Source organism: Biomphalaria glabrata, chromosome 2 (assembly GCF_947242115.1).
Source record: "Biomphalaria glabrata chromosome 2, xgBioGlab47.1, whole genome shotgun sequence".
NCBI classification, from domain to species: domain Eukaryota; kingdom Metazoa; phylum Mollusca; class Gastropoda; family Planorbidae; genus Biomphalaria; species Biomphalaria glabrata.
Genome location: NC_074712.1, coordinates 20,585,637 through 20,613,275, shown reverse-complemented (window position 1 = coordinate 20,613,275; position 27,639 = coordinate 20,585,637). Strand labels below are relative to the sequence as shown.

Sequence of the window (27,639 nt, the reverse complement as noted above, 5' to 3'; positions counted from 1 at the left end):
TACTCTTGCAGTGTGGTGCATGCGGTCCAAAGAAGTAACAATATATCAAGGTAAAATATAAATATTAACAATGTAACAATAATAAGATTAATATACGCTCGCATCTCCGTATTATGTAGTATCATGTCGTCAGTGGACCTAACAATATAATGATATAACAAAACTTTCCATACCTTCAAATGTCTTCTTTCTATATTGTCGGAGATTACGTTTTGGTGGTTCGTAGTTTTCAATTCCTAGTTTCTGATGTTCTTGCTGAAACTATTGAAACCTGACTTTTGACCTGCCTGAGTGGACCACTTCGGGGCACCGAGTGTGAATTTGTGCTTCCACACAAACTATCTTTTGTAACCTTGTTTTTGTTAGAATCGATTCTCCACGTGCTAAAAATGTAAAAGTTTGCCTTGTAGATACTTGTTGATCTAGTGTTGATTTATTCTCTTACTAGCATTAGCCACTGGCTACATACGTTTATTTTTTCCCCCAGTTTATATGTTGTTTAATTCGGCCCAAACTTCCCCCCCCCCTTTTTTTTTTTATTTCACACTTCCAGTTAAACAGCCCGCACTCTTCCCTAGCAAACTTTTGGTCCATGAATTCTAATATCTGTAATGTTGAATAGTAACGGCCCGCATTGAAACATACACACATACACAAACTTTTGGTCCATGAATTCTAATATCTGTAATGTTGAATAGTAACGGCCCGCATTGAAACATACACACATACACATACTTTTGGTCCATGAATTCTGATATCTGTAATGTTGAATAGTAACGGCCCGCATTGAAACATACACACATACACAAACTTTTGGTCCATGAATTCTAATATCTGTAATGTTGAATAGTAACGGCCCGCATTGAAACATACACACATACACATACTTTTGGTCCATGAATTCTAATATAACTTTTCTCTCTCACATACACACACCCCAAACAAAATTAGCTCGTAAATTTGTGATGATCAGTCAGTGGTAGATCAGATAGATAGATAGATAGATAGATAGATAGATAGATAGATAGATAGATAGATAGATAGATAGATAGATAGATAGATAGATAGATAGATAGATAGATAGATAGATAGATAGATAGATAGATAGATAGATAGATAGATAGATAGATAGATAGATAGATAGATAGATAGACATTGAGAATATTTGTTCTGTTATGTTTGGATAAGAACTACATTTTAAACACTTACACGTCTCTAACTCTCTCTGTTACTTGATTAAATAACAGAAATGTTTGCTTTTTAGTGTTGTGTAAATGTCAATTATTTTTCTGCTGCTGGTCTAGATGTCATGTAGCGCCCACGCAGTTATTTATAGCTAGAGAAACGTTGTTTCTATTACAGGAGGAAAAACAATCCTTTTTAAAAAACAAAGCTTATATTAAGTGTAGTTGTATCAATTCGTTTGGCTCATGCATGTAATTAAATTTTTAATAGATATAGAGTAACAATAATACATGTATGCGATAAGAAATATTTTAGTACAAAGCTTATATCAGCCCATTCTGTCTTTCTGTCTGTCTTTAGAAGAACATCCAAAACATGTTAAAAAAAAAATTTTCATTCTCTTACAACGCCAAATGAATCTTCGAAACATTATTACTTTGTACAATCAAAACAAAATCACGTCTTAAATATTCCTTGCAAATAGGCGTATCCGATAGGGATCCGAGGGGAGCGCCTCTGAATTTGTGTGATATCCTGTGTAACCTTGTTTTTAAATTCAATTAAAAAGCGATCACCCAGATATCCCATTCTTTCTCCCATTCCCCTTTCCAACTGTCCAGGCAAGTGATAGGATCTTAGCCTATTGAGAAAGCTTAAAACATGAAATTGCGCTAAACAAAAACAATTGGTAAAAATATATTTCTAGTCTACATCTATTAAGAATAGAATTAAATGATTGATCCAAACTAATTGATAAACATAATATAAGCCGTTTTTTTTATATTTTTTTTTATTTTGCTTTAGTTTTTGCTACATTGGGGTTTTTTTTGTTTAGTGCCATTTTGTGCTTTTTGGCTTTCTTTGGTATCCCATGGCATGAACCAAACCGACTGGCGGAACTTTGCAGACGATATAGCATTACTCTGGGATACAATGAAATGTCTACAAGAGATGACGTAGTCAAATAGAAACTTTCGTCTGTTCTGACGCTAGAAGCTGATAGACTCTTGAATTGCGTTAGGGAAGACGCATTGAAATGTCTTCTTCCAAAGAACATTTTGTATCGATTTTGTTGCCAACGTATTTCACACACACAAAAAGTTCTGCTTAACTCTAACTCTAACCCTAGCTCTAACCCTAACTCTAACTCTAACTCTAACTCTAACGCTAACTCTAAGATGAAACTACGTCACAATTTGAATTTCTGAAACATTTCTTAAACATAAAATGTCCTTTTGTTTGTTTAGCAGATTAACACATATGTGAAGTGACTACAATACAAACACAACCGAATTTTGCCGTTAAAAATGCCTTCCCTCACTTTTGTAAACAGATAACAATAGTGCCGAAATATAATATAGATCATGGGCGTAGCCAGGATTTTGTTTTTCGGGCCCCCCCCCCGGGGCCAATATGTGTGTGTGTGTGTGTACATAATAAATATTTATTACATTCTGACCCTTCATTCTTTCGGAAACCCTAGAATAGGTTCTCCCTGGAGTTAGTGGAAATATGGTAGACTCCCCGCCCTTGCCAGCAAGGGGGCCTAGGGGAGCGCTGTGAGCTCCCCCAGTGGGTTTCGGGGCCCCCCTCCGCCAAGCACTATTTCCGATATTGAAAACCAAAAAAATACATATGAATGAATATGTATCAAGAGTGCATTATCCTGCTATTAAAAAATTGTATTTCAAAAACCTAATCTGCTATTCTGACTTAGATCCTCCAGCGCCGTTCGCGCATTTGGCGGCAAGTTGCTTCCACAAAAATCTGTAACAGGCAAAGTCTGAAACCTCTTCCCACCAGCTCTGAGGACCTCCATGAAAGTGTGGCGCCAAAGTGTAGTAGGATGTCCCAGTTTGCGCTTTCCTCGTAATGGCCTCCATGTTATCGCAACTCTTATTATGCGTAATTCATTTTTTCGTAGAACATGTCCCGCAAACCTCATGCGACGCTCTGTCACAGCCTTACTAAGGGTTCGACACTCAGTTTGGCATAGGATTTCCTTGATAGAGATCTCTATAACTGACTGTTAAAATCAGTCTTAGCCATCTTTGTTGAGCCACATTTATTCTTTTTCAATTTTGGAGCCCAGCCGCTGGTAGAAATTTGTAACCTCTTTTTGCTACGCACTTGGAATTAGGTGACTGTAGTTTGCTTTAGATCTTAGATTTTATATCAAAAAGTTTAAACGTCAAAACCATCCGTTGTTTTTTTTTTTAACAAATTCAAAACCTCCTTTGCGTCGCTCGAAGAATTTGGTGACTGTGGTTTGCTATAGAATAATATTGAAGAGAGAGGTTTTCAACCTCAAAACTCTCTGTAGGGGGATTTTAAACTCAAAACCATCTGGAGGGGCCTTAAACTTTTTTTAAAAGCCCTCTGGAGGAGGGGGGGTGAAACTCAAAACCAGATTGGCTTGGCTACGATAATTAGAATTTTAAGTATGTAATTTGCTTTTTTTTATATTGAAGAGTTATTTTTTAAACTCAAAGCCCCTTTGGCTACGCTCATAGCATTATGAGTGCGTAATTTGCTTTTTTTTATATTGAAGAGGTATTTTTTAGCTTCAAACTCCGCTGCAGGGGGTTTTAAACACAAGATCCCTCTTGGCCACGCTCATAGAATCTGGTAACTGATAAGACCTAACGGGATATCCGAAAAGCGGATAGCGCTGGACACTAACTCGAGGGTTGGTCGGGATTTCCTGGGTCCTGGTTTATTCGCGGGTCTCTCTTTGGGCAAAGACTGGATTGACTGGCGCGGCCCACGAGCTAGGTTCTAACTAGCCCGTTTCCTGGTGCGCTATTGGAGGAATACGCCGTGAAAAATGTTAATTCCGATACTGGGAATATCAAGAAACGTGTACCACTCCTGCCCTTTAGGAAACTAATTTGCAAAACTGTAGTATTGAATACTGAGGCAAGTTCTTCCTTGCCCTCCGTGGTGACATGAGTATAGGCCATGCACACTGCTGCATAGGAGCAGTAACTAAAGCCGCCAACGGCCTTAACCATACATCTATGATAGGCGGACATGACCAGACCCGAACAGGCTCCGCGTCCCCGGTAGCGGGCGTCAGGCCTGGGCACGAAAGGTCCACTACTGGTCGCCCCGCGACCTCGATGAGGGGGAATATGTCAGGTCGCGAAAATGGACTAATATTCCTCCACCAAAGTCCTCTTCTCAACGTACACTGCATTCGTACGTCCTTCAGAGGTCCAATATGAACCAGGTTGTTGGACGTCAGCCACAACCTGCTGTCAAAGATGTAACGCGCCAGGCCGAACTGGCTGGAAGCGATTTAGTGACTGGAGCCCCTGGCTCCCAAAGGAACCAATTTGACATTAGTGGGACCCAACCCACCCCAGGGACATGGCCCATTCATACTAGGTCCCTCACGATCTTACAACGAAATATCTGCGGGGTAATCCCAAGGATTTGGGGGCTCTCTAAGCTCCTCCACGAGAGGGCAATTGATTTAGCTTTATTACAGGAGACCCTTACTGACAAGCGAAACGCCAGTATAACCGGTTATACAGCATTGAAATGCAAGTGCACAGACTGCCTCGGACTGATAACGTTCGAAATAACTAGGTTACCACGAGTGCACGGGTGTACCGACGCCATCACCCTCGATATTCATAAGAAGGGGCGAAGGATCACGGTTATTAACCTGTATAACCCCCCCCCCCCCCAAACACGCCTCTGGGGTGAGATGAGCACATTTCAAATTAAAATGTTTATTTGCATTTCCACAAATTTCGCTAGTTTACACTAAGGACAGTATTACAATAGACTTGTTTATACAGCCAAACACTCAATTCACCTTCCAGTATAATTAACAGAAAGACTGACGAGCTTAAATATGGAAACAACCTAATAAAAAACACTTTTGGCTCGAATGGATCCATATTTGAATCTGGAAAGGCTTGGTTGGTCTTCAACTGTCACAGCTGGACATAGATATATATGTTATTTATTTAGTTATCTGTATGGTAATATTTACTTGCAGTAGAAACTTGTCCAATATACAAAACAAATATAAAGAAATATTACTGATTGTAATTGTGGAGTCCAAAACTGTTGGCATCAGCAGTTTCGTCCCTTTGTTTCTGTTCTAACTGTGAACTTGCAATGCAAAACAAAACAAAACTATTGTTCAAAAGGGGTGAGCAGGGATGCCGCAGCTCGAGGTCGCACAAAATGTCAAGGCGATGAAGATAGGCAAAGAAAGGACAAAGCCCAGTATTGTGAGACACGTTCTTATCAATGGCGTGAGTCCGTGAAGGCCAGAAGATACAGACTTTTGTTGAGCTGTGGGCTGGTCAGCTCGATGTGCAGGGGTCTAGCGGTGGGGAAGGGGTGGCAATGTGTGGGAGGAAGGTCGAGGTCACGTCAAAAGTAGGTGTTGAAAAAAAAAATTTCATTACGTTTAAAGAAAATAAAGTTAAGAAGTTGATAGTCTAACAAACCATTTACAACTTCTATCATACTGAGATACTAACAAACCATTTACAACCTCTATCATACTGAGATACTAACAAACCATTTACAACCTCTATCAAACTGAGATACTGACAAACCATTTACAACCTCTATCAAACTGAGATACTAACAAACCATTTACAACTTCTATCAAACTGTGGGATGTGGTGGCTGAAGGGTTCAGAACGAGAGGTCTCGAGTTCGAGTCCTTCTGAAGACTGGAATTTTGAACGTGAGGAATTTCATGATGCCTGTGAGTCCAATAATGGTACGTGACATAAGTTGATTGTTTGTTGTGCCGGCAATATATACGATCTCCACTTAGGACCCTTTGTTGTGTTTTTTGAGTCAACTTTGAACAAAATCATTTGTTTTCTAGTAGGCTTATATCGTCTACTAGTCATTCTACTATAATAATTCTCTTCTAACTAGTGTGCCGAGATAAGAGAAAAAGATTAGACGTGGGGCTCATCCCATCGAGAATGTCTAATCAGAAACTAATAATTTTCCCCGCTAGATGTCAGCCTCTTGAACACATGCAACCATCAATCTGAGGATATCGATGATGATATGTTTAGTCGGCAAGACAGAAATGTGGCCTTTAATAACATAGGTTAGTGTTGACGTTCATTCATACATTTCCTGGCTTTGGGGGATTTTTTGTTTCTTTAGATAATCAGTTGTTGTTGTTATTTTTTTTTACATTTTTAGAGGCCCCCGTAAAGGGGAAAAGCCGCTATTAGGTTTGTGCAAAATGTCCGTCTGTCCGTCTGTCAAACTCAGATATCGAAAACTAGAAGAGAAATGAAAAATATTATTTCACCATGCGATACAGCTTGAAAAGTTTAGGTGCAACGGCTACTTAAAAGCAAACCGTTTAATTTTTTTTTTATATAAAAATACACCAATTCTAAAACAATACATAAATGTAAGGGAGATAATGCTACTTTGTGATTCGGTGCCTACATGACTATGTAAATGAGACTTTATGCCACCAATGCCCACCATAGCTCCATAACTAACAGGCAAACTGATCCAGTGACCAAAAAAAACAATAGAAAAAAACGATGTCATCTCAATACTATATGCACAAGTCATTGGAGTTAACATAAATATAAATAGGTAAAGCGTATAGAAAGTGTTGACCATCAATGTATTCTGTTAAAGGTTTAAGAAATTTTTTCACTTTTATTGGAGCTGGAAAATCAAATTTCTAAACCTTGTCGCTTGTAGAAAAAAACTAATTTTTATTAGTTAATGGACCTCATTCACCAATCGTTAACAAACAACATTTAGTTACGTGATAATATTGATAAAACAACGGGGAAAAAACTTTCACGTGATAGCCATTGTGTATTAAAAATTAGATCGTAATTTGTATAGAAGAGATAGAGAATCACGTGGCTAAATGTTGTTTGTTTACGATTGGTGAATGAGGTCCATTGGCAACAATGATTTTTCAATATGGCGTCATGGATATTGTCAAGCTAGTCTATTTATTTCAAAACTGTCGCAATCTCCATCTATTTATTTTTTGACTTCAAGTTTTCTCTATAACGTCTGCACAATTCCCCTTATCGCTTTTTTTTTCTTTTGATGTTACACTGTATTTCAAGACTCTAAGAATTGAATGCAGCTCTTAAAACATTGAAGAGATACCAAAGAGGAGATCACTGCGTTTAAATAAGCCGTGAGAATCTCCTATTCAAGTTTTAGAATTACGTCACCAAAGGCTTAAAAAAAAACATTTTTGGTTTGAAAAGATTAGCACGTATGAAAAGCATTGAGGATTTCAAATTCTGAACCTCGTATTAACAATCTCTGAACCTCGTATTAACAATCTCAAGCACTTACCTTCTTAAAAACGAGCCAGTTGAACCCTAGGGCTATCGCAAAAGATTAATATGTCAAGCGATGTTTTCCCAGAATGAAGTGCTTTAAAGTTTCAACCTAAAGCAAGTCATCGTGTTTGTATGAAGCGTGTCCGTGGTTGCAATAAGCCAGAGTGAGGGTACAACATTTAGAATTGTAACATCAAACAATCATTACTTACAAGTCCGTGGGGGAGGGGGAGAGTAACGGGGCTGTCTACCGGAATGTTGCGCACGACATCACTTGAGGGGGAGAGTAACGGGGCTGTCTACCGGAATGTTGCGCACGACATCACTTGAGGGGGAGAGTAACGGGGCTGTCTACCGGAATGTTGCGCACGACATCACTTGAGGGGGAGAGTAACGGGGCTGTCTACCGGAATGTTGCGCACGACATCACTTGAGGGGGAGAGTAACGGGGCTGTCTACCGGAATGTTGCGCACGACATCACTTGAGGGGGAGAGTAACGGGGCTGTCTACCGGAATGTTGCGCACGACATCACTTGACGGTCCCCTAGATCTCTCCTCTCAATTCATAATATTGTTATTTCAATTTTCACAGGGCCTCAACAATTTTAAGTCCGGACCTGCTAGCTTAGTTCACCACTCATTTGTGATGGCCACAAGCGTCGCTAGAGATTGGAATGGATTATTTTCGTTTGTTTTTTATAATGATAGATAGATAGATAGATAGATAGATAGATAGATAGATAGATAGATAGATAGATAGATAGATAGACGGACGAACGAACGAACGAACGAACGAACGGAGAGAGTGAAAGAGAGAGAGAGAGTAGAGGTAAACACTGGATGGGAACTAACAGAAGTCCAACATCTGCTCCTCTCCTAATTTGTTGCTTCTATTGATTCCAGCTTGAATTACCAACTCAAGTGAAAGCCCATCAACCTCACCACTCTACAGTCACCACGTAGTTAGGTGAATCTGAACTCAGATCTGGGTTTTAGGGTTGAGAATCCCCTTCCCCCCACCACCCTATCTTACACACACACACACAAAGAAATGTTGAAAAGTTTTAAACCTAAAAAAAAACGTTTCAGTGAGTTTAGTTTTGACATTTCTGTCAACATGGCGATATTTTCATTTTCTCGTTTCAGCAATATTTGTTTGTATTGATTTTCTTCCGCTATGTCTGAGCTGCACTGAACTAGAAAGAGTCTTTGCACTCTGTCCCAGTCCTCTCCAAACACAAACTCACCAGTGACTGTTGGAAAAAGAGTTTCAAACGCTGCCTTTATTCAAGAAGTCTTTCACCTTTTGGAAGTATTAACATCGAGACTATCACTGTAATGATATTTATTATGTACAAACAACATCACCAATGTAAAGCAGACAATAAATAATTAAGTGCGAAATAAACAAATAAATGAATGAAGATGAGAGTAAAGAGATGACCTAACCCTAACCCTAACCATGTCCCAGTACATAACTTTTAACAAATGGCTTAAATAAAAAGACATGGTTTCTAGAAATGGTGTAAAGAAATGGTACTGGTATACAGTAAAGGGAAAGAAAATAATGGTCAAAGAAATAGTCAAAGAATGATCTATTTGGAAAAAAAATTGAAAAGAAAAATAAGATAATTGTATTGGTCCAAATTAATGGACATTCAGTTTGACTACAAGTGTGGAACTCAGCATTGTTGCTATGACAATAACTATAAAGATGCAAACACGAAACAATTCACACACGAAACACATACACATTCTCACACATACACATTCTCACACATACAAACAGCGCCTTATGGATTAGGCTGTATGTACTTCTCAGTGACAAATTCTGAAATAAAAGACATGGTCCTAAAAAAGAAACAAAGTTACAAAGACAATTTGTATATATATACATATATATATATGTGTGTGTGTGTGTGTACATAATTAATCTTTATTACATTCTGACCCTTTCGGAAGACGTTTATTGTTTATTGTAGACTCACCGCCCTTGCTAGCAAGGGGTCTGGGGGAGTTTGCAGCGCTCCCCCAGCGCGGGGCGAAGCCCCGCCGCCGAGCACTATTTCTGGTATTGAAAGCCAACAAAATGCATATTCTGAGGTATCTACAGTGCATTATCTTGCTATTAAAAAGTTTATTTCAAAAACCTAATATGCTATTCTTACTGACTTAGACCCTCTCGCGCCGTTCGGCGCATTTTCCGGCAAGCTGTTTCCGCAACTCTTATTTTGCGTAATTCATTTTGTGTGAGAACATGTCCTGCAAAACCTCATGCGACGATCTGTCACAACCTTACAAAGGATTCGACTCCCAGTTCGGCATATGATTTCTTTGATTTAGACCCGATCTCTATGACTGACTCCTAAAATCTGTCTTAGTCATCTTTGTTGAGACACATTTAATGATTTTCAAATTCGGCAGAAGACTATTCACACTTTATTAATGGAGCCCAAGCCACTGGTAGAAATTTGTAACCTTTCTTGACTACGCTCTTGGAATTGCATGCCTTTATTTCGCTTTAGATTTTATATCGAAAAGGAAAGTTTTTTCGTCAAATCATCTGTTGAGGGGTTTTAAACTAAGAAATCTCTGGAGTTTTTTTGTTTTGTTTTTAATTCAAAACCCCATTTAGCTACGATCATAGAATTTGGTGACTGTAGTTTGCTTTAAAATAATATTGAAGAGAGAGGTTTTCAACTCTAAACGCTCTGTAGGGGAATTTTAAACTCAAAACCATCTGGAGGGGTTTTAAACTTTAAAGAAAAAGCCATCTGGAGGAGGGGGATTTAAACTCAAAACCCCTTTGGCTACGCTCATAGATTTTATAGTGTGTAATTTGCTTTTTTTTTATATTTATATATTATACTTTTTAGCTTCAAACCCCAACTGGAGGGGAGGGGGGTTTAAACTCAAAACCCCTTTGGCTACGCTCATAGAATTTTGAGTGTGTAATTCGCTTTTTTTATATTGAAGATGGGGTTTATCGTAAATTTTGGATGGTGTTTTAAAATCAAAATCTTCCTCAACTGTGGTGTTGGAATTTGGGGATTGTTGTTTGCATTTTTTTTTGTTTTGTTTTATAGAAGAGGGGGATTTAACTGCAAAAACCTCTGGTAGGGGTTTAAAATTCAAAACCCCCTGTAGGGGGTTTTAAACTCAAAGCCCCCTGGTAGAGGGATTTGTATCTCAAAACCCCCTGATAGGTGTTTTTTAAATCTCAAACCCCCTGGTAGGGGGATTTAAACTCAAAACCCCCTGGTAGAGGGTTTTTAACTCAAAACTGCCTCGGCTGTGCTGTGGTAAGTGATGATTTAGTATTAAAATCTCACCTAAAATAAACAAAATGAAAGCAAAAATCAGTCACTTAATTCCGTCCGGGGGGGGGGGGGATTTCATTTCGGGGGGGGGGGGGGTTGAACCCCAAGAACCCCCCCCTGGCTACGCCCATGATCTATGTGTCCGAATGCGTTTGCATGTGTATGTGCGCGTGCGTGTCTTGATTCCAGTTTTATTTCGGCCATTAACGTCATTCGCGCTGATCGATTTGGTCGTCTGGCTTCATCGAAGACATTTCCTGGTTTTGTAACACGAGAACAAGGATTGCCCGAGGTCACCTGTAGAGTTTTGACTTGACCTGTTGCGAATTGGCTGCCTCAATTTTTTATTACCCATTTTAAAATGAACATTTCTATTTCTGTGATCAAAAGCTCAAAGAAACAAATTGATCAGAGGCGGAGCTAGAAATTCACCTGAAGCCCATATGATGTCAACCAGTGAAGGCTGGAATAATTTTGTTAACATTAACTTGTACACTAACTGAGCTAATGTAGTAAATTTTGCAAAATAGTTTTGATTTTTAAATAGTCAACCATGCGATATTAAAATATAACTTTTTTCAACTCATGATTAATAAAAAAATTTAAAAAAAAGAAATGAAAATACTTTTTTTTAAAAAAAGGCAATACTTCCTTTGTACAACTTATCACGTGACTGCTTTTCTCTTCTCTTAATAATTAATGAATTTTAGATTAAAAAAAACAACAACAATGGAACACCCCTCCCCATCCCCCTCCTTTCTCCTCGAGAAAGAATGCTAGTTCTTCTTCTTATAAAATACAGACGTTACTTCAAAAATGAAGATGATTACGTCCTACTCGTCATGCATCTAGTCATGCATGTTAACCAATGACTTAATAAAGCGAATGTAGGCCTGTTTATCTACTACTGGACTTGAAATATTCCTATGCTAGGCCTGTAGATCTAGACCACAGACCTATATATATTTTACGTAGACAGGAAAACAAAGACAAATCCGTATCCGATCGTTATTTACGTAACTCTTGTTCAAGCTGTCAGGGAATTCGTCCTGGATATTGGAAAGTCGCTCTTTTCTGTCGTAGAATAGTAAAGATCTTTAGTTTTCAAAGTTTACAAATAATGCAATCCCATTGTCCTGATTTTTTAAAAGAATGGGCTATTAATCACAGACCTATATATTCGCTCAAATCTAGTTTACAAAACAACACCTTGTTTCAGCTTTTTGAAGTTTTTGAAGACATATGGGTGTAGTGTTAAGAGATCGGTGCATCCAGTCTTGGTATAATATATATAGGTCTGTGATCTATGCAAGACGATGCGCAAACTTTTCCTCACTATTAGTTTGTTAAACTCTACAAGGAATGTGGAAAGAAGACTTGTTTAAGACCAATATGTTCTCGCTCTCTAATTTCTTTCTTTTTATTTACTTTGAAATTATAACTATCAAACTTGTTTTTCCAAGTGTGGCCAACGAGCTAGTCATTCTTTTCTCGGCGATATACATCAGCTGTTAAATTTCTAGGAAAATGGTTAAAGCCGTTTTCGAGATCCTGTCCATGCTCCACGCGTGTCTAGATTGACCTAGGAATACGTGCAGGACGTAAGCCAAGTTTTTTTTTTTTAAGTAACGTCTGTATTTTATAAGATAAGATATGAGTTGAATAGTGGTATTGTAAAAATTAGTTTGTGCAACAAGCGAATAAGCTTAGAAATGCGATTTTATTATTAAAAAAAAGGGCTAAAACTGATTTAATATCTTATTATTTACATAGCAAAGCAACATTTCCTACTATCTGTAGACCGACTACGCGAAATAGCTTGAGATGTAAACATCCACTATTGTAACTAGTTCACAATCCTTTTTTCTCGTTGCTGTGTTTTTCTTTAAAGGAAAATTAAATACTGAAGATAACGGTGGCCTAATGATGGGTTTCTTAGTGTATATTTATTTTATTGTGAACATTCTGATACATAAAAAGTGTCTCCTTTATGAGAATTTTTATTTGAAAGTCGTTTTTTTTAATCAAACACAACTGGCAATAAGTCAATATGAGAAATGCAATAAAGAGGTGATAGCTGTGTGTGGACTACAGTGTGGTTATTAGATTGTATGTTGATCAACTAGGCTGTGTGTAGACTACAGTGTGGTTATTAGATTGTATGTTGATCAACTAGGCTGTGTGTGGACTACAGTGTGGTGATTAGATTGTATGTTGATCAACTAGGCTGTGTGTAGACTACAGTGTGATTATTAGATTGTATGTTGATCAACTAGGCTGTGTGTAGACTACAGTGTGGTTATTAGATTGTATGTTGATCAACTAGGCTGTGTGTGGACTACAGTGTGGTGATTGTATGTTGATCAACTAGGTTGTGTGTCTGCTACATTGTAATTACTTTTGGTTGTGTGTGGACCAACAGTAGTGATAACACACCACCACTTATCACCACATACCATCACATATCACCACACAAAACCACGTATCACCACTAGACATCATTATAAATGACCACACACCATCACATATCCCTGCACACCCACACAACATCGGACAAAGTTCAGCACATAACACACAGTCATTAGGTCAACACCTCACGGAAACAAATGTGTAAGCCCCAAGGTCCAGGAAATATGACATTGAAATAATGCGAGGGAAAGAGACAGACTTATGTTTAATGACATGACAGAGACTTTTGTTTAATGACATGACAGAGACTTATGTTTAATGACATGACAGAGACTTATGTTTAATGACATGACAGAGACTTATGTTTAATGACATGACAGAGACTTAGGTTTAATGACATGACAGAGACTTAGGTTTAATGACATGACAGAGACTTAGGTTTAATGACATGACAGAGACTTGTGTTTAATGACATGACAGAGACTTAGGTTTAATGACATGACAGAGACTTGTGTTTAATGACATGACAGAGACTTATGTTTAACTCTTTCTCTCCTAATTGACGATGACAACGTTGATTTGACACCCATTAAACTAAAGTGATTTTTAGATTTATAAACTTTAATTTGTACTGTGCAAAAAGAGCATGCATTCTCATATAATTCAATATCAACTATAACATTTTCTGATGACTAACAAAAAAGTTATTGAAGTTTAATCATAACAGGAGAGTGAAATACAAATGAGCAAAACCATTAATACCTCCGGAAACAAAAAAATAATCACGGAGATAAACAGTTAATAACATAACAGACTTTTGTTTAATGACATGACAGAGACTTAAGTTTAATGACATGGCAGAGACTTAGGTTTAATGACATCAAATGTGTAAGCTCCACGTTCAGGAATTATGAGATGGAAATAATGCCAGGGATAGAGAGAGACTTAGGTTTCATGACATCATATACATATATATATATATATACACCTATAACATTAAGACTAACACATACACACACATAGTGGATTAAAAAGAGAACCTCCTGTAAGTGGATGTATAATTGGAAATCCCATTTTATACGAACAAGAGTTAAAAAAACAAAAACAGAACAAATATGTTGTTCATAAATGAAGGCCCGAGGTCAAAGTCTATATAATCTTTGATCTTTACTTAGTTGACTTAGTGTCATTAAAGCGTCAGGAGACTATAACAACTACAACAACAACGATACTCAAATTAAAAAAAAAAATATATCGGCATAAACAGTCTCGTGTTCCATTTATTGTTATTAAAGGAAGTCTCTTCAAACAAAATATATCATTATAATTTTAAAATCGTACAAGGGCCAATACTCTATTGCCTAAGGGGACCCCCAATTTTTTTTCATCGCGGAAATAATTAAACAAAGAGGACTGTGGTATTTTTATATTCAAATATATTTATATATTTTTTACGAAACTGTGTCACTGATAGTGACTCACCCATTAAAGAAATACAATGACCGAGATTTTAGCTGCTGACTTAGTCAGAGTCACCTAGTCACATAGCCATGGATACAGAAGTAAAAAAAAAAGGGATTGTATTACATATTTTGAACATTCCTTTGTATTTGAAGACAAACGAAACCTCCCGCAAAACGGCAAAGGATGGATTCGAATTTAGACAGCCCTTCATGTTTGCCACTGCTGAAACTGTGTTCCCAAAGTGTCCAACAGGTTGTTGTTTAGCTGGCTTCCTAGTTCATACAGTTACCGATGAATGGAACTTGCCTTCAATGTGGAACTCCGTGTATCGACTCGACATCCAGCCTCCTTTTTTTTTTCTTTAAATAAAAAATAAACTTGAAAAACATGGCACTTACAAAATTTTCTTAAAAGGTTTTAAAACATTGTTCACTTGCTGTATCAAGTATCATTTTTTACATTTGTCACAAATTGAGTAGAATGATGATAATTCGTCAAAGTATAAAATTCATTTGTCAGAGTTTAAGTAGCTTGTTTTCTTATTTTAAAAAAGGCACAGTTCAAATGTACCCCCCCCCCCCACAATCTATTATTTTCATTATTGTATCCTGAAGAACTGCACAGCAGCACTTGCAAAGTTTGAAACAATTTCCAAAAAAGAAGGCAATCGGCACATACTGATACGCTCCTTGGTCATGGGACATTCTTGTATGTTTATGAATCATGGACTCCAAAATTAGAATGATCCTTGCCGTTGAATCGAGAAGGAATCAAGGTACCACCTACAACGACCGCATCACCAATGAGAAAATCCAAATCAGGATCACAAATGCAATCAGGCCTTACGATGACCTGGCCACTGTCAAAAAAAACGCAAACTCTGACTTGCAAAGACTTTCTACCAAAGAGCGGGCCCGGGTAAAAGCCGATAATATTCAGATCTGCCTAATAGATTTACTATCGACTAGCAAAATAGCGCTTTTGTTTTTTTAAGAGGTCGAGATAGATTTAGATCTATATTTGTATGCCAGTGACTATTAAAGTAAATTAAGTATTTGAACTTCTTCTTTTGGTTAAAATTCGCCTTTTTATTACATTTTTTTAATGAAAGCTGACAATGCGTTTATACCTAGAATTTGCGCGGGGCCTATGAAAGTGCGGGGCCCACTGCAGCCGCATAGGTTACAGTGGCCTAAGACCGGCCCTGATGCAGAAAATGGATATGTCTGTCAATGAAGACGCTTATCGTGACGAAAAAAAGAGATGAATGGAGATATGATGTTAACGAATCATTTGTGATGCCCCATCCATAAGCCTGAGGGATAGGTGACGGTGAATGATCCAATATAACTTCCTTGCGTTGTGTCCAACTTTTATTTCGATTAAACTTGTGCCCAAATGAAGTGGCACATATGCACGTAGGTGAGTATTTAGAGATTCCAGTGAATAAGTGTCCGACTGATTGTACAGCTTCTACTTTAGATATGGTCCACACAACGACCTGATAGTGACTCTCGAAACCTTTTTAGGCTGCTTACATTGTAGGAGGTGTAGGATGGAAGAAAGAGTAGGTATATGTTTTACCTATTGTGTCACCATTAGATATAACGATATGTGTCACCACTAGGTAATGTGTCACCATTAGATACATGTGTCACCACTAGGTAATGAGTCACCATTAGATATATGTTTCACCACTAGGTAATGTGTCACCATTAGATACATGTGTCACCATTAGGTAATGTGTCACCATTAGGTAATGTGTCACCATTAGATATATGTGTCACCACTAGGTAATGTGTCACCATTAGATACATCTGTCACCACTAGGTAATGTGTCACCATTAGATATATCTGTCACCACTAGATATGTCACCATTAGATATATCTGTCACCAATAGGTATGTCACCATTAGATATATCTGTCACCACTAGGTAATGTGTCACCATTAGATATATCTGTCACCACTAGGTAATGTGTCACCATTAGATACATGTGTCACCACTAGGTAATGTGTCACCATTAGATACATGTGTCACCACTAGGTAATGTGTCACCATTAGATACATGTGTCACCACTAGGTAATGTGTCACCATTAGATATATGTGTCACCACTATGTTCTCCTCAGTTTCAGATAAGATAAAGTCTCTCTTCTTATAGACACGGGCATTAGATGACAATTTGGATCACAAACTCATGTGTGGACACTAAAATTCAACGACAAGTGGGACAATAAACATCTTCTTTCTATTTGGAATGGGATGATAAATGGGAAGGTCCACAACAAGGAGATATAACAGCAAACAAGTCAATGCGTAACCGAAAAGTAGGCCTACCAATGTTCATACACAGGCCACCAACATATCTCGTCTATACAGGAATGACCAGGACAGATCGATTCCGGTAGACATCAATCCGAAGTTTTCGCGAAAATCGGAGATGTATTTCCTAGCATCACCTGTTGAAGCTCAACAAAATCGCTCATCGAGGCGGCCATTTTAAGATGAAGCCAGACAAGTAAACATGTGTATTTGTCATTAGCAGGCTGTAATGTCAGCTACAAATAAACTTAGAAATACCCAGAAAATTATTGCCAATGTTCATATCACTTTATGAGTTTTAAAAACATTCAAGGGCTGGGTAAACTTATAGTGGTTCCCTATTTAATTCTTGATCATAAACTTTTCTGGAACATTCTCTTCTCATTTAGAAAGTCTATATCAGATTCATGGATCAAATTCAAAGAAAAAAAATCATCTCCCACTTTAAACAAATATAAAAACGACAACTCGAGAACAGAAATAATAACAATCTTGCTCAAAATACTGACATAAAAAAAAGTGAACTAAAGAAAATGCTAGTTCAACATGTTCTATTTTTAAACCTGACGTAAAAATTGTTCTCTTACAAAAGGGAGGGGCGATGCTGGCCATGTCTTTTTTTGTTTATGATTATTTGATCAAAGCTCGTGGCTAAAGCACGCTGGACATAAATTATGTCCCAAGATGTGACGTAGAGTGATCTGGTTAGAGAAATAGACATATTTAAGTTTTTTTTTTTAAAAGATGAAGTCGAGGTGAGAAGAAATGAAACAAAACTTTGGCGTGTAGAGAGTAGTAGAGTAGATCGTTCGTATGTTGACCTTGACTTTATTCAAGTTTTGTTTTCTTTCTATTGAATGGAATTGTTTGCATGTATTCCAGGAGATTAACTTAGATCTAATTCAGGTAACACATACACAGTACTGTCTGGGATATCAATATCTGACTCACTAAATAGGACTTGCTCTAGTTTTATCGCTGCCTCGCAACCAGAGCAGTTTGTTTTGTTTTGTGACGTTCGTAGACCTTCCTTGGAGTGAACAGCGCTTTTGAAATAATTTTTTACCAAAATGACTAAAGCAACTTTCCAATAGCCCTTTTTATTTTCTTAAGCAACCCTCGTTATTGTTATTGTGCTGTTAGTCTGTCGTGTCATGTTTAGATCTAAAAAATTAAATGCATTATTACAATTCACTAGACACAATTATTTTATGTTTTCTTTAGTCTTCTGGAAGCGTACACTATTAGCGGAACCTCATTCATTTTGTATAGATCCAAAAGTGCACCTTTTTTTAAAAAGTAAACTGTATATTGTAAGCAGACACGTTCTAACCAATCTATATTATAAAGTAGAATGTGAGGTGTATGTATGTATGTTACTTATAGACATCAAAACCGCTTGACCAGTCTTGATAAAACTAGGCAGGAATGTTCCTTGGGTACTAACTTAGACCGTAGTGTATGTATTGTAAAAATGTTTGTTTGTAAAATGTTTTACATGTTTCGGATGTTCTTTCAGAGTTGAAGATAATTACTTCCTAGTCCAAACCTCCCGCAGGACGACGGGGGATGGGAGCGGGCAGGGTTTGAACCCGGGACCATCGATAAATCTGAACGACAGTCCAGCGTGCAAACCGCACGACAAGGCAGCCATACAAAAGCCAACAATAAAATTAACCTTTAATTTTGTGTTTCAAAAGCATTTTTTACATAAATTAGTTTCCTTATATCTGTGACTACAGATTTCCTAGCGAACATTCTTTCATTAGACAATACCGTAATGAATCGCGTACTAAAAATTAATTCGATTAATACAAAACTAATTTTATTTTCGTAGCGAAAGAGAAAAAAAACTTCATTAGCTAAGTTTAACATAGATCTAAATCCAATCCACTAGATTAGTAAACACAAACTTAGACCCACAAGCCGAGGGTAATGTCCGGCTAGTCTTAAATAAATTAGATAGTTCTTGTTATTTGATAGCTGTATGGGTTCTACAATGATGGTAAGAAGTGTAGGCCTACATAGATCTTCAATTGTCTGCTACTAAATCTGTTCATATTAAAAGATCTTATAGTGATTGAGTTCAATGCTGTGAAAACGTTTAAGGTACAGATACTAAGAGACGTAGTCAATAATAAAATCTCTGATCTAGTCGTCCGTTGGTGTGTAAAGTAATGCGACAGACCTGCAAGGGCCTCCTAAGAGTTCACGTGCCATATATCTACTTTCTGCTCGTCACTTTATTATTTTTTAAACCATTTTGTCACTTGAGTTGTGAGATTAGTGTGAACGTACAAGCACAAGACAATTATAAGCATTTGTATCAACATGGAGTCAACAAGACACTACAAAAGCCAACTGTATCAACATGGAGTCAACAAGACACTTCAAAAGCCAACTGTATCAACATGGAGTCAACAAGACACTACAAATGCCAACTGTATCAACATGGAGTCAACAAGACACATTAAAAGCCAACTGTATCAACATGGAGTCAACAAGACACATTAAAAGCCAACTATTGAATAACTAAAGCTGATACTTGTAGAAGAAAAACAGCAGCTAAATCCTACCCCCCCCCCCTTTTTTTTTATCAGAAGTGGGACGCAACGTTTTGGCGCAGAGTGCCAATCTGTCGTGTCATTAAAGTTATGTCCCTTAACATCATACTATTGTGTTTTGTATGGGTTCGGAGATTATCCATTAAACCTCGTGCCTTATTATCTATGAATATATATTGAATAAAAATGGTCATAATTTTCATTGGTTCTAGAGGCTCAAGCGAAAAGTCAAAATACACAAATATTTATGCTAATAAACATTTTTTTTTTATTTTACTTAACAAATAGGACTTAGACCAACATTCCCATGAAGTCCCTCTCTTGCTTCCCTTCCCCCCACAAAGTTTCAATAAAGCTTTTGACCTTTTTACTTATAAATATTAGGAACAAGAGCTGGGTGGACTCAGAGGAGTACAAAATACACCAAAATTCCAAATCCCAGTCTTCATAAAGATTCAAACCCAGGACCCCGGTTCGGAAGCCAAGAGCCTTACCACTCAGCCATCACACCTCTAAAATACAATTACGCACTAGCTGAAATGTTTGACAAATTAAAAAAAAAATGATGACAAACTTAAACACATATACAAGCATAAATGATACACCATATGGTCTTATGGACAATACCGTATTAGAAGTGGCATACATATTTTTTAAATATTTCTTTCAGACAAGGTCAGGGTCATATGATTTCTAACAATATTTTTATCTTATAGAATACAGACGTCACATGATCTGCGAGTCCCTATGTCACTCTAGTAATGCATGTTAAATCAGTGAATTCTGCCAAGTCACTGGTTTTCATGGCTAGCTCAGGCAACCCATTCCATGCTCTAATAGCACTAGGGAAGAAGGAGCATTAGTACACATTTGTCCTAGCTTATGGAACTAGGAATGTGCCTTTATCTTTGTGTTTTTTTTGAGTATTTTATTAAATTTTATTTTTGTATTTGAAGATTATGGTTCAGTGTTTTATGTACAAATGCTAATTTACTTCTATCCTGAAGGCTTTCTAAATTAAGTGATTTCACTTCAAGTGTTACTCTAGTCCAATGGGACTATTTGTTCCTTATGCAACAATCCAATAAGTGCCAGTTGTTTGTACAAGGTCCCCATTCAGTTTGATAGTGCAACTTGCAACATTACAGACATTGTAGACACCAGGTCTAGGAGTGTGATTCCATCACAACGTATAGGTCAGGCTGACCTGATGGGCAATATGACACTAAGGCTCTAGAGGATCTAGAGGTACTGCTAAAATTAAACCCTATTGATACTAAAGCAAAATATTTTTTTAAAATTAAAAGCAAAGCTTATATAAGAGAAAGAACTGCAAAATTACTGCCATAACTAACTACTGCTAGATTTATCTCCCTTTTCCATATTAAACAATAAATTATTACCACCAATTAATTAACTAATTGTTTAATTTTTTTAATTGATTCATGTATTGTTTTCAACAATGTATAATTGTGCAAAGTTTCAACTTCATCCAAGAATGGGGAGTGGGAGAAATAATGAGCATAAGCTTTGTACCAGACAGACAGTTAACATAAGCTTTGTACAAATAATTCAAGAGCGTCAAAAAGAAATTCAAATTTTATTTCAAATTACCTATCACTATAGTACAATTACCATAATTTGTCCTCATACAAAACAACATTTTCAACACAAAGTTTACCCCCTATATTCCAACCTCTTACAGAAAAAAAACAACATGTTTTCAAAATACCCACACACTTGGTATCAAACCCTGACCCTTTACACATGTAGACAAAACAAATTAAAAAGTCAGCATAATGAACTGTGGGTAATTTCATGATCACAACAGCTGGTTAGAGAACACTCCAGTCCAAGGGGACATCAGCCAACATTGTCAACATGAACAGGGGGGGGGGGGGACATTTACACAACTGTACCAAACAAACACATGTATGATTATTGTGCATACACTCAAAAACCAATTCAAACATAACACATTCAACTGTAGGCAAAATATATCAAATGTCTTTTTAGTTCTTTAACGAATGTTGGCAGGGGCAGATTGGCTAAATGCCATTTGGGCTAATACCAGGTGGGTCCTTACCTAATGGTCTGGTGGTGATGCCATCTAATATTTGCTGAGTGATAGTAGTGCCCATAAAAGATTGTATATTTTCTCCTCAAACCATTTATTAATAATATTTTTGTTTAAATAGATCAGTGTACCACTAGCCTGACACAGTGTTCTTCATGAAGACATAGCCTAGCTAAAATACAAAGTGCAGAGCTTAGTATTACTAATGAATTGCATTGTACAATTACATACACAAGTTTTAGCCATTGATGTGAGTGTTCAGTTTTTGGTGCATTATCAAACTTGTGGACAAATGTATGCTCATCATAAGTCACACAGTTTGTAGCCCAGATTGCAGTTTAATACCAGGACTGACACCCAACCCACTCTTGATTGTATTTGAATATTATATAGATTCTCAAAATGAATGATTTGGTGTTTAAGATTCTCAAAGTGAATGATTTGGTGTTTAAGATTCTCAAAATAAAAATTTTTGTTAAAAAAAAAAAAAAAAGCAAATGTTTTAGTAAAAATCTTCTTCATCGTCATCATTAGCCTTGCCTTGTGTTTGAATTTGACTTTGATTTTTGTACATCTCAGCCACCTGTAGATTAGAACAAGTTCCATGAGAGATCAAAACTGCAAGAGACTTCAGTTACAACTGCAGAAAAACTTTCTTAGCTTCAAACAGTTCTAAAAAAAAAAGTTCTAACTGGATACAAAAAAAATTCTTGTTGATGCTGAAGTTTTGATCTAAATAGAAAATATGATGTGACTGAAGTTTTGATCTAAATAGAAAATATGATGTGACTGAAGTTTTGATCTAAATAGAAAATATGAAGTGACTTTGTTTACCTGAGAAGCTGTTGTTGCATCTTCTGGTTTTTTGTCATCCCTTATTCTCTGAAACCTTGGGAACCTTAAAGATATACCTTTCTGACCTTCAACCTGCAAATGGAAACAAAATTTTCTTTATTCAACATTCATATACTTTTATGGTTGGTACCAATGTGTCAGGCGTTACATTTTTAAACAACTGTAGGTCATATACAAAGGTCAAGTGTAACACTATATACAAACATAAGTCAAGTGTAACACTATGTACAAACATAAGTCAAGTGTAACACTAAACAAAAACATAAGTCAAGTGTAACACTACATACAAACATAAGTCAAATGTAACACTACGTACAAACATAAGTCAAGTGTAACACTATATACAAACATAAGTCAAATGTAACACTATGTACAAACATAAGTCAAGTGTAACACTATATACAAACATAAGTCAAATGTAACACTATATACAAACATAAGTCAAGTGTAACACTATATACAAACATAAGTCAAGTGTAACACTATGTACAGACATAAGTCAAGTGTAACACTATATACAAACATAAGTCAAGTGTAACACTATGTACAAACATAAGTCAAGTGTAACACTATATACAAACATAAGTCAAGTGTAACACTATGTACAAACATAAGTCAAGTGTAACACTATGTACAAACATAAGTCAAGTGTAACACTATGTACAAACATAAGTCAAGTGTAACACTATGTACAAACATAAGTCAAGTGTAACACTATGTACAAACATAGGCAAAGTGAATGAAGTAGAGTGGATGAAGTCCAAAATTGTAAAACTTTCCTAAAGTAGCATCTAATTCAACACAAAAAAAAGTGATTGATCAAGATGAATATATTCAGTTGAACATAACTATTACAAAAAAAAGTTTAGTTCAAACAACTTACAAGTCCCATGGCTGCTCTATGTGTTGGAGATATGGACAAATCAGCTGCTTTGATTTCCCAGACTTGAACTGGCTCAAACCAGTGATCAGGTTCATGGGCAGAGTCCCAGGAATAGTAAGACTTTGGCTTATCCACTACCTGCTCTTTAAAGAAATTGTAATGTTTCTCCAGATCCTCATCAGTAAAACCAGTGCCAATCTAACAAAGAACAAAACAAAATGAGGTTAGGTCCAGATTATACTTCTGAATTAATATTGAAACTTCACTATCAAGACCCACAAAATTATCAGTATTTATTTTCATTGTTCCTTACAGCAGTGAGCAAGGAATAAATCAATTAAGTCACACAACACATAACTAGAGATGGCAAACTTCCATAGCTGCCTGGTCGTGCGGTTTGCGCACTGGACTGTCGTTTGGATTTATTGATGGTTCCAGGTTCAAACCCTGCCCGCTCCCACCCCCCATCGTCCTGCGGGATGTTTGGACTAGAAGTAAACTATCTTCAGCTCTGAAGGAACATCCGAAACATGTAAAACAAAAACAAACACACTTGTCCATTTTGTTATATTCTGATTTGATCTGAGTATTTCAAGAGAAATAAATAAGTGAAATATGTTTAATTTGGTAAGAATGTTAATATTTATACAAAATGAATCTTCTTCTGTAAATAACATTATCTAGTTATATAAACAACTCCACAAGGTATGAATAACATTTTTGCTTGTTAAAATGTCCATTTCAATTTAAAATTATGTCATACAAGTTAACAGTATTGAAACTAAAGGGAAATAACTAATATTATTGTAAGCAAACAGGATATGCAAGTAAATGGGATTCACCAAGTTTGCACATGATATTAATAAAAGCATTCATTCTCTACCAAATATTTGCCTAGATTTACTTGATAAAATTACTCAGATAATATTGGCCAATGTAGGAATTCATTTCGTATCTACCTATAATGTGAATGTGTTGGGGGGTTTTTATGTAACAAAGCAGGAGAGTAGGTAATATAGAACTGCTACTGAGGAGAAGAGGGTAAAAAGTAACATCTTTATGATTTATTTGAAAAGAAATGAAACAATTCCCTGACCTTACAAATACTTTGATATTCTTCATTTTCCTCATCGTAACAAGCCAAGAGGAAGCCTCCATACTTGCCAGTCCTCTTGCCTGTGCCTAGGTATCCTCCTATCACCACCACATCTAGAGTATCTCCAACACCTTCCAGGTAATCTTTCTTCAACTGAAAAAAAGGGTCAAAGTTTAGTTAACTTGATGGAGTAAATTAAACATACATGAGCAAAATATTCTATTTTATATATATATATATATTATATATATATATGTGTGTGTGCAGTGCTTTTTTTGTAAAAAAAAAAAAAAAAAAAATAGGTGCCGGTATTCGGTGATTAGGTGCTGATACTCAGTGATTGATTGCCTAGCTTGTAACTACTAATAAATTAATAATATACATTAAAATACAAGAAAAAAAAAATTAAATTTTTCCCCACATTCAAAAAGGTGCTGGTGCACGGTACTGGTGCGAACCATCACAAAAAAAAAGCCCTGTATATAAATATATATATACAATATTTATTTATAACTGTGTGTGTAATATTTAAATGGATATAGATTTTCATAATAGTTAAATACCATTCATAAAGGAAGTTTTTTTATATAAAGTACTGAAACTGACAAGGAATAACCTTCCATTGTCCTATTTAAAATAGAATAGATTGAGATAAAGATCTAATACAAACTGGATTTATGCTCTCCCCCGCCCCAAGGTTTCTTCAATACAGATAAGATTCTAGTGGTCTATATATGGGTCTGTTGGCCCACAACTTGATTCTAGTGGTCATATATGGGTCTGTTGGCCCACAACTTGATTCTAGCTATATATAGGTCTGTTAGCCCACAACTTGATTCTAGTCTATATATGGGTCTGTTAGCCCACAACTTGATTCTAGTGGTCTATATACGGGTCTGTTGGACCACATAATGATTCTAGTGCCCTACATTCTCCAGCAGCCTACAGACAAGTGTTGAAATGACTTTTTGTTGCATTCAAAATATTTACAAATTGATTCCTTTATAACAGTATTAAAAATTTAATTTAAAAGGGCTAAGATAAATTGAAAGGGATATTAAACCCAAGCATTCGAATTTAATTACAAAAGAATGATTCTTTATCATTATTTAACAAATCCATTTTATTATTGAGACATTATGTAACGTATTTATGGTAAAGATGCTGAAAAAAAAAAGCACTTACTTTCAACCAATTGTGAGATCGTTTGGCTATCTCGTATGTAGCATCCACATCTAGAGTCTTGACCATTAGGCCTTCACAATTACCTGGGAGAAAAAACTGTGTATCATCAAAACAATATTTCATTTTATAACATTCTCTAGAAACTGAAAACTGTTACAACTTCTTGAAATGTGTGCTACAAAATTAAGCCTACCTTTAATGGATTCTTCTAGAAATCCTTCAATTTCCTCAGTGTTGGATAATATCATAGACTTGGCAAACACAAACTCTCCTTCTATCTCACAGAATGAAGAGTGCAGCAGTTCTCTCCTCCTGCGGAAAGGCTGGTCAACTAGCGCTTCCCCATTCAAGTAGAGGAGGTCAAAGGCAAACACACAGACTTGGACTTTGATCTGACTCTCATCAGCATCCTAAAACATAATCACAAGACCATTTTATGTTCATTTTTGTGAAGCTACCAACATGAGCCAAACAAAATGTGAATAAAATGTAAACTAATCTACAAGATAATTTCCTTGTCATTAAATAATTATCATTAAACTCTTAATGCCTTAATGTGTGGCTGACTGGCATAACTGGCTAAAAGATGGAGGCTTTAGGTCAAAATCAGAATGTGGAAGTTGAAATTTCACTTGAGCTTGATTCTATTTGCTGATCTCACAAGGTGGAAAAAGAAAACGCTATAGGGATACCCTAAAAGTTTCTTTGAAAGCCTTCAGCAGTGACCCAGCCATCTGGGAGACAGAAGCACATGACAGAGCATCATGGCATCGCGCTGTGAAAACTGGCGCACAGGTTGCTGAGCAGCGCTAGCAGAAGAAAAGCGTCAGAGGAAAAAAGCAATGCCAGGAACACTAGCTCCAGCTGGAATAATCTGCCCAGTGTGCAGCCGAACACTCCAGGCTCACATAGGTCTCACCAGCCACATGAGGAAGCACAAAACCCCAGTGCAAAACCCTCAGCCCCCGGATGACAAAAGTGGTCATTATAGAACCACGATGGACGAACTCTATATTTGCTGCACACAGAAATATTCTACAAGATACAGAAACATTCTCCCAGATTCTCACTTGACCAACATATCCACACAAGAGATTGGATCAGAGAACACTAAGCATGATGCTCTCTATAAAGGCAATAATAATGATAAAATCCTAATGTAGCATTAATAAATAAATACATTTAATCCTTCATCTTCCCATAAAGTTTGACCTCATCTTTCAATACAAAATTTATACATTTCACAAATGCCACGAGGCTCATGGATACCACTAACTAGGAAAGAATTTTAATAAAACAAAAAATAATCGTGTAGACTATCAGATATATTTTTGTTACTAATAATAAATCTGAGACACATAGTTCACATCCTCTGACCTCTAGGTTTTGAACAATACAAAAAAATATTAAAATTACTTTGTGATTTAACAATCTGTTTATTTTTTCTATTGGAATAGATTTCAAAAAACGTTATCTTACCTTTCGTTTCCTGGTGCTCAGAACCTGGAATGGTAAAATGTGTTTCTTCTCTATATCCCAGGCCACAGCCTCAGTGTCAAGGACACAAGACTTGACTTTAGATGTCAAGACTTTGGGCATTCTTTTGATGATGTCTGGATACTTGCTGGTGTTGTCTTCAGAATTCCTACTGTAGATGTGAATCTTACCATCTTCTAAATAATGAATCTAAACAGATAATAAACAAACACTTTAAATTTTATACAAAGAAACTTAAGAGAGTCATTCACAATAATGACTATTGATAGTAATTTATAGAAGCAAAAAACTCTTTTTCCATGACTCAAGCACTGCCTAAAAAAAAAGTTGTGGCTTTAGAAGTATTATTCATAGCTAGATAAATAAATCTGAGACTGGAATCTTTAGATTTTCAATCACGATGTGAGCTTTGCTGAGTATTAAAAGTGACAACAGCCTTACTTCTGAAAAGGT

At 36.5% G+C, this 27,639-nt stretch overlaps 2 protein-coding genes across 5 annotated transcripts in view; one reads left to right on the top strand and one right to left on the bottom strand.

Annotated features, from left to right (window-relative positions):
- LOC106055673 (60S ribosomal protein L3-like) overlaps nucleotides 1-27,639 on the top strand; it is a 185,617-nt gene that overhangs the window by 54,694 nt on the left and 103,284 nt on the right. The gene's annotated exons all lie outside the window — the stretch shown is intronic.
- LOC106068153 (DNA ligase 1-like) overlaps nucleotides 21,175-27,639 on the bottom strand; it is a 66,202-nt gene continuing 59,737 nt past the window's right edge. For all 4 annotated transcript variants that reach the window (XM_056022019.1, XM_056022020.1, XM_056022018.1 and 1 more), the window contains 7 exons: nucleotides 27,169-27,375; nucleotides 25,883-26,099; nucleotides 25,690-25,772; nucleotides 24,505-24,657; nucleotides 23,409-23,606; nucleotides 22,505-22,597; nucleotides 21,175-22,253 (listed from right to left, as the gene is read on the bottom strand). In XM_056022019.1, the coding sequence (XP_055877994.1) occupies nucleotides 22,173-22,253; nucleotides 22,505-22,597; nucleotides 23,409-23,606; nucleotides 24,505-24,657; nucleotides 25,690-25,772; nucleotides 25,883-26,099; nucleotides 27,169-27,375 (1,032 nt within the window). In that variant the 3' untranslated portion in view covers nucleotides 21,175-22,172. The remainder of the gene's footprint in view (nucleotides 22,254-22,504; nucleotides 22,598-23,408; nucleotides 23,607-24,504; nucleotides 24,658-25,689; nucleotides 25,773-25,882; nucleotides 26,100-27,168; nucleotides 27,376-27,639) is intronic.